The 9,715-nt window shown below is 38.0% G+C and overlaps 1 protein-coding gene across 5 annotated transcripts; it reads right to left on the reverse strand.

The window, feature by feature from the left end:
* Positions 1-3,354: 3,354 nt before the first annotated feature.
* LOC115974406 (BEL1-like homeodomain protein 7) lies at positions 3,355-9,141 on the reverse strand. Of its 5 annotated transcripts, none has more exons than XM_031094757.1 (5): positions 8,498-9,141; positions 6,468-7,488; positions 4,816-5,189; positions 4,671-4,731; positions 3,355-4,423 (listed from the first exon to the last, which is right to left on the reverse strand). In XM_031094757.1, exons 2-5 carry the CDS (start codon positions 7,419-7,421, stop codon positions 3,746-3,748), a joined length of 2,067 nt encoding a protein of 688 aa, XP_030950617.1. In that variant the 5' UTR covers positions 7,422-7,488; positions 8,498-9,141; the 3' UTR covers positions 3,355-3,745. The 5 variants fall into 5 exon arrangements, with proteins under 5 accessions (XP_030950617.1, XP_030950615.1, XP_030950619.1 ...); XM_031094755.1 differs by having other exon boundaries at positions 6,468-7,498; XM_031094759.1 differs by having other exon boundaries at positions 6,468-7,132; positions 8,498-9,136.
* Between the last annotated feature and the right edge of the window lie 574 nt (positions 9,142-9,715).

The following is a 9,715-nucleotide window of genomic DNA, read 5'->3' on the forward strand; positions in this document are numbered from 1 at the left end:
TCTACTTCTGATGATTTTCCTGTTTTGTTCATCCCAAAACCTATAGCCAAATTTCTCATCACCATAGCCAATGAAAAAACATATTTTAGACTTTGCATCAAGTTTACTACGAACATCAGAATCAATATGAACATAGGAAACACAACCAAAAACTTTTAAGTGTGAAAACTTTACCTCTTTACCGCTCCAAACCTCCTCAGGAAGTCTGAACTCCATGGGAACTGAAGGTCCTCGGTTTATCAAGTAAGCTGCAGTGTTAACAGCATCAGCCCAAAAAGTTTTTGGTAGTCCAGCATGCAACCTCATACTCCTAGCACGCTCATTGAGAGTTCTGTTCATGCGCTCAGCCACACCATTCTGCTGTGGTGTCCCAGGAATGGTCTTCTCCATCCTAATTCCCTGTGCAGCACAATACTCACTGAACCCTCCATCTATGTACTCTCCTCCATTATCTGACCTCAAACATTTTACTTTTAAACCTGTTTCTGTCTCAACCATGGCCTTCCACTTCTTAAAGGTTTCAAATACATCAGATTTATTTTTCAGAAAATAAACCCATACCTTTCTGCTTGAGTCATCAATAAAAGTGATGTAGTACCTTGAACCTCCAAGGGATGCAACCGGAGAAGGCCCCCACAAATCAGTGTGTACTAACTCCAATTTTTCAGCCTTCGGTGTCCTGCCAGTTTTCAAGAAGCTCACCTTTTTCTGCTTTCCTAAGATGCAACTTTCACACATGTCAAAATCAATGGACTTCAATTCTGGTAGTTTTCCTTTTGACAGCAGCATCTTCATCCCTTTCTCACTCATATGACCAAGTCTGCGGTGCCATAGGCTTGTATCAATACTTGCATCAGCAACTGCAATTGTGTCTCTTGGACTTGAGGTCATGTACAGAGTACCAGTCTTCTTTCCACGAGCCAATACCCTAGCTCCCTTTGTAACCTTCCAAGTACCACCAACAAATAGTATTGCATGTCCTTCATCATCAAGTTGTCCAACAGAAATCAGATTCCTCCTCAGGTCAGGAATATGTCGAATCTTCTCCAGTAACCAAACAGACCCATTGGGCAACAATATTCGAACATCTCCCATACCCACAACATCCAAGGCTGAACCATCAGCCAAATACACCTTACCAAAATCACCTGCAACATAATTTTGTATGATTTCTCGGTGTGGAGTGGTATGAAACGAAGCTCCTGAATCCAAGACCCAATCATCAAGTGGACTGTCTACTTCAAGAAGTAATGCATCCTGTACCTCTTCTGTTACAGCATTAGCAGAATCATCTTCATTCTTCTTCTTAGGACTTTTGCATTGATTCCTAAAGTGACCTGTTTTCCCACAATTCCAGCATTGTACTTGTTGGCCTGATCTAGATTTACTTCTGTTCCGATTAGAATTTCTGGATTTTGATCTGCCCCGATTTGAATTTCTGTTATTACCTCTGCCTCTTGTCTCAAGGTTTAGGGCAAAACCAGATCCTGAGGTTTCGCCTGCATCTCTTCGGCGAATCTCCTCAGCCAGAATTAAATCTCGTATATCATTGTACTTGAGCTTTTCTTTTCCTGTAGAATTGCTTACTGCCATCCTCATTGCCTCCCAACTGTTTGGCAAAGAAGCCAAGACGATCAAAGCACGAATCTCATCATCAAAATCAATTTCTACAGACGACAATTGATTTGTGATAGTGTTAAATTCATTCAGATGTTGTGCTACTGATGCATTCTCTGCCATCTTCAGATTGAATAGTTTCTTCATCAAGTGCACTTTATTGTTTGCTGACGGCTTTTCATACATACCAGACAAAGCCTTCATCAGATCTGCTGTGGTCTTCTCCTTTACAACATTGTGTGCAACAGACCTAGACAGAGTTAACCTAATAACTCCCAATACCTGTCTGTCAAGAAGAGCCCATTCCTCAGCCTTCATAGCCTCAGGTTTTGTCCCCAAAAGAGGCAGATGCAATTTCCTCCCATAGAGATAATCTTCAATCTGCATCCTCCAATACGCGAAGTCTGTGCCATCAAACTTTTCTATTCCAGACGCCTTTCCTGCTTCCTCTGCCATTGTTCCCACTCAAACCTAACCCTAGGCTCTGATACCAGTTGTAGGGAATTTAACCAAAAATTCCTAACCTGTGAGAAACAAAACAAATAGAGAAAACACACGTCAAAGAAAATAATCACACGCACAAGACAATATTTACGTGGTTCGGCAATTTGCCTACGTCCACGGAGTTGCAGGGATTTCACTATTATCAGGGAAAATACAATAGTGCACAAGAACACTCTCAAGAAACCCAAATCCCAATTACACCCTAGCACTCTCTCACAGAAAAATAAGAATAGAAACTGACTGCCTCTCTATTCTCTATTTTCTCTCATGTGACTGCTAACTAGGTTAATTGGAATAACACATTTTTTCTTTTCTCTGCAATATAGCCGCCTATCTCATAAAGCAATATATATATGTTACTTTATGTAAGTCGGTCAAGTGGGATTCTTTTTCAACTTGTATTAGGTCACCTTTTTGGCCGGATTGGGCTTGGTTGGCCCTTATGGGCTTGTGGCATAATTCAAGCCACACTAACGGCGTGGTCGCCAGCTTCAAATTTCGATGAATTTAACCACCATTTGGGGCCATCAATTATGTAGCACTAGAATTTACAACCCACGAAGGTACCTACTTGTGGGGGACCATTGATGAGCATTTATGCTGTTGGAGGTATGAAGAGCATAAAATGACCAACCAAAAAGAAAAAAAAAAGCCACGTCTTTCTACCATTGGATTTAGTAGGTATCGACAGTCTTAAAAACGTGTAACATTTGAGTAGTTAATACCAAACATAACCACCACATCCCATATGTATGTACGCATGTGTGTATTTTTGAAACTGGGAACATACGCTATCATAACAAACTAGATTAGATAAAAATCTTCAGGATGAAGAATGTTCAACAATGAGTGCAACACAGGTATATGATAATGAAAACTGAAGCAGCAATTGTTCAAATTTTGTACCATGAAGAGAGATGATGGGACGAACCAGACACTAGCCAAAAAGAAGTGCCAACTAAGAAAGATCAGATTAAACGAGAATTAGAAAATAATATGGTCCATAACAGAGGGAAATGACCACAATTCAATTTTAAAGCAGTCTACCAATAAAAGTGATATTATTTGAGGAACCGGGGGAGGGTTGGGACCTATTTGTTTATCATTGACAGTTAATCAGGCTAAACTTTAGGCTTGGAATACTCCTATTTCTAAACTTCTGCACAAGCTCCAAACAATATGACCACAAACTTACAGGAAACCCACATATTTTCAACCTGATCATAATACAAATGGCAGGAAAACAAATCAGTCAATTATTACATAACATTTATTTCCATAGGAAATGATACATCAATGTCACAATTGTAAGTACTTTTACAAGATTCCTTATTCAACAAAATGCAGAAAAATACCCATGCATCTCATCTATACAAATATGCCTACAGCTCCAACAATCTTTTTGTTATATTACAATTTACAATTGGGAATCATTCCTGTATCTACATGTATATTTGTACTGCTAGTGGTTTTCTGTATCTTCAAACAATAAGCAAGAAGGGTGAACAATGCCCCCAAAAAAAAACAGCACAGGACATTCTATTTCTGTTTTTTGTTTTTATTTTTCAATGATCCTTCTCTTGACAAGATTGATTTTCACCAATAAAGATAGGAAAGCAGTGTTTCAGACTACAAAATCATGTAACATATGGGGATTGTTGAACCTGTGATGTTGCTTCCCCAGATCCATGCACTGAAAATCTAGCGATTCAGGCCCTGCAGAAGAAGTTACAGTGTCATTACCTCTTAAATTGGCACCACCAGACATTGGAAATCCATCATTTTCACAATGCCGCAACTCCAGTGCAAGTGACACCTGGCTGCCATCTACAAAACTACCCAACTCTGACATATCATATGTGGCAGCAGCAGCCATAAGACTCCCACCACCATTCTGTTGGGGTAGGATAATCTCATCGGAATAAAGGTTATGATCATCCACTTTAGGCCTTTGGTTACCCTGTAATTTCATAATTCCAGACCCCAAAACATTATCTGTGTGAGTACTACTCTCAAAACCTATCCTTGCAGATTGCCCATTTATTTCTACATTGGGGATATGAACAGACTTTGAGTCATAGGCTTGCCCTAGGTGGACACTATCAGCAGTTGTGGATATCACACTGTCTTGCAACTCTTCCCCCCTATCCTCAGATGCCAAGGAATTATCTCTTGGTACGTTCAGTGCACTTTCTGGTGAGGATTTGGAGTTCATTTCAGATTCCGCAAACTCTTCTTTATACATCTCCTCAACCATGGGCTTCCAAAGGCGCACCCGCGCATTGATAAACCAGTTTGCAACCTAATCATTACACAAAATTTAATGATGTGAGTTTTGAGGAAAACTAAGGCATCCATTGATGGGAGAATTTATAGTGTAGAGAAGTCCACAAGTCAAAAAGTCTAGACACAAATGATAACTGAGGATCAACATTCAGATGTTCAACCTACTGAAATTTTCAGATCCCAGATCCACCAATGCATATTAAGAAGCAATTTTCAGAATATGTAACTATAATCCACCATTGACAACTAGATTATCATCTTACCTGGTTTCTGGTCAAGCCTGTCTGCCTTGCGAGTATAATTTTCTCTGAATCCTTTGGGTAACTATTGAAATAAGGAAAAGAATTAGTACATCAAAGCTCTCAGTAGATTTCCAAGTACAATTGGGAAAAGTATCAAGGGACATACGGATGAAGGAAGTGCTCAAATAACCAAGCACGGAGAATTGAAACAGAGTTCTCTGGAAGTCCCCTTTGAGGCCTCCAAGCATGTCGCATAACACCAAACTGCTGAAGAGCCCTTTGTTGTCTGAGCTGCTGGTCTACATAGCGGAGACGAGGTATTCCTCCTTGACCATTTGGTAAAGTATCTTGCTCCCCAAGGCTTCTCTGGATCACTTGAATCTGGCTAGCAATTGTATCACGTAAAGAGCGGAAGTGGCGGGAAATTGTTTGAAGTGCAAGAGCAGTGTATGGTTCCGCTGCCCCACACCCAGCTACCATGTCAAAAGACGACGCCACAATTTGCATCTGATGGTAATATTGTCTGTATCTTTTGTCCACCTATAACAAGAGCACATCCATCAGTGATTGTTCAAATGAGTGCAGCTCAGCAAAAACTGTGGTAGCTAAGAAAGTAAAGGAACAAATAAATAATATCATTGGAGAGGGGGAGAGAAAGAAAACCCATATATCCAGAAAGATACATGTATATAAACCCAAAAAGTGATTAGAAGCATTCCTAGTAACAATCAATGCAAACGTAAAAGCTTCCAATTCCAAATGCTTCATAATCCCATTGCCTAGAGGTCTCTAAGCACCAAGGGAAAAGTTTAGGTAGAATACCTTAGGTGAAGTACATTAGGTTCATAATTCAAACATCTAGCTGCATTGAATTTAACTATCCTTGGAAATGATTACATTGTATTTTATTACTCAATGCAACCAAGTATTTGAATTTAACTAGGTAATCTAATGTACCTAAAATATCATACAATTTAACCCTACTCAAATACCATACTTTCACTTCAAGAACCTTTTTCTACATACTATAATTTTTTTGTCTTGAACTTACACAGGATCCTATTAAAAACCTGTATTCAGCACTGCCAACTGATAAGGAGATCCTCTTGCCCACCCCAACACTATCCCTACTTTAGAAGCACAGACTACTCCGAATCAAAACATGACACTTTGAAGTCTCTTTTGAAATTTTCTCACATTCATGTCACGCCAGCTAATGTATTCATAAAAATGGTCTAAAGTATGAGGAAGAGACCCAATGTGTCTGACATCAACATTCGCTTGCTACTCTCCAAAATACAATACTTCTTTCAGAGCATCCAATCCTCTTTTTAATCTATCAAAAACTCAACTATATCCTTTAATGCTTTTGCTTTGAACAAGGTGTTTGTCAATGCCTCTCTTTAATATCATCCATCTAAAAAGCAACTTAACAAGATATATTTCTTTCATCCTTATTTTGATTTTAGAACATATTCTTGACCATGCTAAACAAAATTTTATCACTATCATTGCAAATAAATCCCTATGAATTTGAGCACAGAAGAATTTGAGCATGGGTAGCTCTTCAGAATTTGTATAAACACATGAGAACAAAAGACATAAAAAATATTTGACTGTCAAAAAATGATCAATTATGGTAATTTTCTAAACTGTGGGGTATGTATTAGGTATGAGGGAAGAATACGTCATGGTCCAAATGATCATCTTCAAGGAAAACAAAAGACAATAGAAAAGACTAGCAATCCAGACTATATATACAAATTAAAAAGAAGGGGAAAATGTAACTAAAAAAAATAAGAAGGCGGTAGGGCCTACCTCGTCTAACATGGACAAAAGTGTTGTCTTCTTATTCTGAAGATCCTGTCGTTCTGCAGGTGATAGCTCACAAGAGGAGTTAGTAGTTGACTCACCAGGGTCTGAAGACATCTGCACAGATTGAGTATTAGATCTCCCATCAGCCTCTTTAGAGACATCTAAACCAATCCCCTGGATTTGATGTTTGTTCAATCCACGCTGTTTCAAAGCCTTTCGGACATTAACCGCTTCATCAAGCAACTGTTGTGATGCCTTGAGGTACCTTGAGTTTAAAATTGTGGTTGCAAAAGCTGATGGTTCATATAGGTATTGATCACAGAGCATCTCTTTGGGGTTCATTGAGGAATGAGGATTGCACAATGCCTCTGGTTTAGTAGTGTTATGGTTGCCTCCAGGAAAACCAGATAGCAGGCATTCTGCACTTCTCAAATCCTTGTATCGGTTGTTCTCATCACCTTTACAAGATGTGTTTCCCAAGAATGAAGAGAGACCTGGGTTTGGATACTCACTACCAAATGAAGCTACAGATACCGCAGATGGCATTTGTGTGCTAAGGCTAAGAGATAATCCCTGAGACTGAATATTTTGTTCACCATCTGGAACTCCCAGCTGCCTCCTTGGAATCACCTGGGAATTCCCAGTAACAGAGTTTCCAAGGTGATCACCTGTTACAGCATTTAACCTTACATCAATGGATTGCACGCTTTCTCTATTATCTATAGGTGGAATGAACATCATCTCATTTCTGCCTCCCACAGATTCATCACAATTAGGAGGTAGAGAACTCCCAGACAAGATGTCTGAGTAGGATCCAGAAGAAGCTTGGTTCATGTACATCATTATGTTATTAGGATGGAAAGGCGCTTCAGAATATGAAGCAAATTTCTGGTCTCCTAAATACGGAGTTTGCAAGCAATCTCTTTGATTGCTTGCATTTGGGAAATAGGTGGCCATACTTTGCTTCCTCTGTCTCAGGACACTTCAGTAGCTAGAGAAAAGAGATTATGCCCAATTTGAGCAGCTAACAAATCCTAACAGGAAAGAGAGACAAAATTACGAAATCAACAAATGTAATCCAATCCTATAGTCAAAGAAGACAATACATAGTATGCATATTCACATTAAAAAACTCCATTCAATATCAGAAAGAAGGCACATGTAATTAACAAATCAATGACTGTTATCAATAACGGTGCAGAATCTGGCTCAGCCACTCAAGGTGTTGCAAATAACTGACAGTGATGAACTCTTAAATTACAGAAAAACACAGATTCTGATTCCTAAACAATAATACCATTGAATTATACACACCAACAAAACACCAATCATAAGAAAAAGTACAAACCTTTTATGTCAAACGTAAAACAGTATGTATAATACCCAGACATTATTAGCACCAAACCCCTACCCCACCCCAGCTATCTTCTTTGGAAAAAGACCACACAATTGCCAATTGGCTCATCACGTTTCTTGTGTGACAAATATCAAATTAAAAATGAAACATAAAAATAAAAATCAACCCTATCAAAAACAGAACACAATGATAACTAAAATGCACATCATGCATACAAACAGACCAGAACTACCAGACAAATAACACCAACTACCCAGAAGCAAAATAACCCGTCTAGCAAGAAGAATCCTAAGAAAAATTTTCAACCTTTTCAACTCTTTCTTCAGGTGAACATCACAGCTACATCATGTAAATAACCCAAAATCAAAATCACCATTAAGAATCAAGCATAAACAGTAACTAATAGCCAAAATTCAAACCCCATATAAGCAATAATAGAACAAGTAAAACCCCACAAACCAAAACCAAAAGTCAAGCCAAAATTAAGAACCCCAAGATTCAAATTACCCAGAAGCACAGTTCTGACAATAATCCCTGCTAACAAATCACTTCCATGACTTCTTCTTTCCAATCATAAATGACCATCATCAAATTTTACCACAAATAACAGTGCATAACCATCAAAAATACAAAAAAGTTAGCTAAAAGAACCATTGGAAAATATATATAAATATACCTCAAAGATATAGGAATGATGATAAGGCTGTAGTGGGAAGCAAAAACTTGGGGGGGCCTTTTGAAAACAAAAGGATTATATCCCAAAGACCAAGTTGAGACAAGCTTCTTCCCCCAAACGTAGACAAATGCCAATCCCAAGAGATATATTCCAAACAAAGACCGACCTCCTTATCATTGGAACAACGATACCAACTCAATAAAAATGCATATCATACATTATTATTAAACTATTTAATATAGTTGTAGCAGCAAGCACCAACTACAGAAATATTATTTTTTTAATTGTTGGTTAAGTAACATAAAATAATAAAAACTATGTTATATCTGTGTCAATCATTCTTTCGTTTCTCACGTGTCAGAAACGGTAGGACGGCAAAAACACGCTAGAAAGTTCGAAATGGCTGTGGTTGTTGTTTGCTTGAAAGGGTTCAAAGCCTTAACAACCAGTTGGTAGACCTATAACCCTTCGCTTAAACCTTCTTTTAACGCATAATACCTCACACAAACTCTCTCTCTCTCTCTCTCTCTCTCTCTTTGTTATGTACCAACGACCAAAGAAGCATCTTAAATACTAAAAGCTTTGTGATTGGTTATAACCTTAAAAAAAGAAAAAGAAAAAAGAGAGAGTTGGGTTCAATGAACGGTAGCTTTTGTTAATGTAATATGTATAATTGTAAGTGGTACCATATCTATATGTGTTAGCTAGCTGTACACGCACGCAGTAGGTGAAAGCGACGAACTCACGGGTAGACGTGGTGCTGTGTGTGCTTTTCTTGGCTTTCCAACTTTGAGTTGAGCTCTTCAACGCACATCTCCTCTGGATTTCTATACCTATATTATTGCCTCCCCTTCCCAGTTCCCACCACTAGTAAAAAATTTTAAACTATAAGAAATATGTGAGTGACTTTTATATTATGAATTACAAACTCAGTTGAGTAATAAAATCTTTCCTTCATGATATACATACTTATGTCCATATTTAACATATGATATATACAGAAATTTTTTTTTTTTTTTTTAATGTACTATTTTGCAACATAATTTAAAAACTGATCCCCTAATAACTTCAAAAAATTGAAATTTAAAAAAAAAAAAATATATATATATATATATATATAGCGTATTATTTTGCAAATTTTGCCATGAGAAGAGGCAAGATGATGCTCAAGGTTTTGGTTCAATTAGTAGCTATTTGGGTTTAATCCGTCATAGGAGA

This window comes from Quercus lobata, chromosome 2 (assembly GCF_001633185.2).
Source record: "Quercus lobata isolate SW786 chromosome 2, ValleyOak3.0 Primary Assembly, whole genome shotgun sequence".
Classification (NCBI taxonomy): Eukaryota; Viridiplantae; Streptophyta; class Magnoliopsida; order Fagales; family Fagaceae; genus Quercus; species Quercus lobata.

Excerpts from the sequence above, each read along its gene's own strand:
- LOC115974406 (XM_031094757.1), bottom strand. The coding sequence starts at position 7,421 with ATGGCCACCTATTTCCCAAATGCAAGCAATCAAAGAGATTGCTTGCAA. Across the intron at positions 4,732-4,815 it reads TTTGAGCACTTCCTTCATCC|TTACCCAAAGGATTCAGAGA; the intron begins GTATGTCCCTTG and ends TTATTTCAATAG. Across the intron at positions 4,424-4,670 it reads CAGGCTTGACCAGAAACCAG|GTTGCAAACTGGTTTATCAA; the intron begins GTAAGATGATAA and ends TGTAATGATTAG.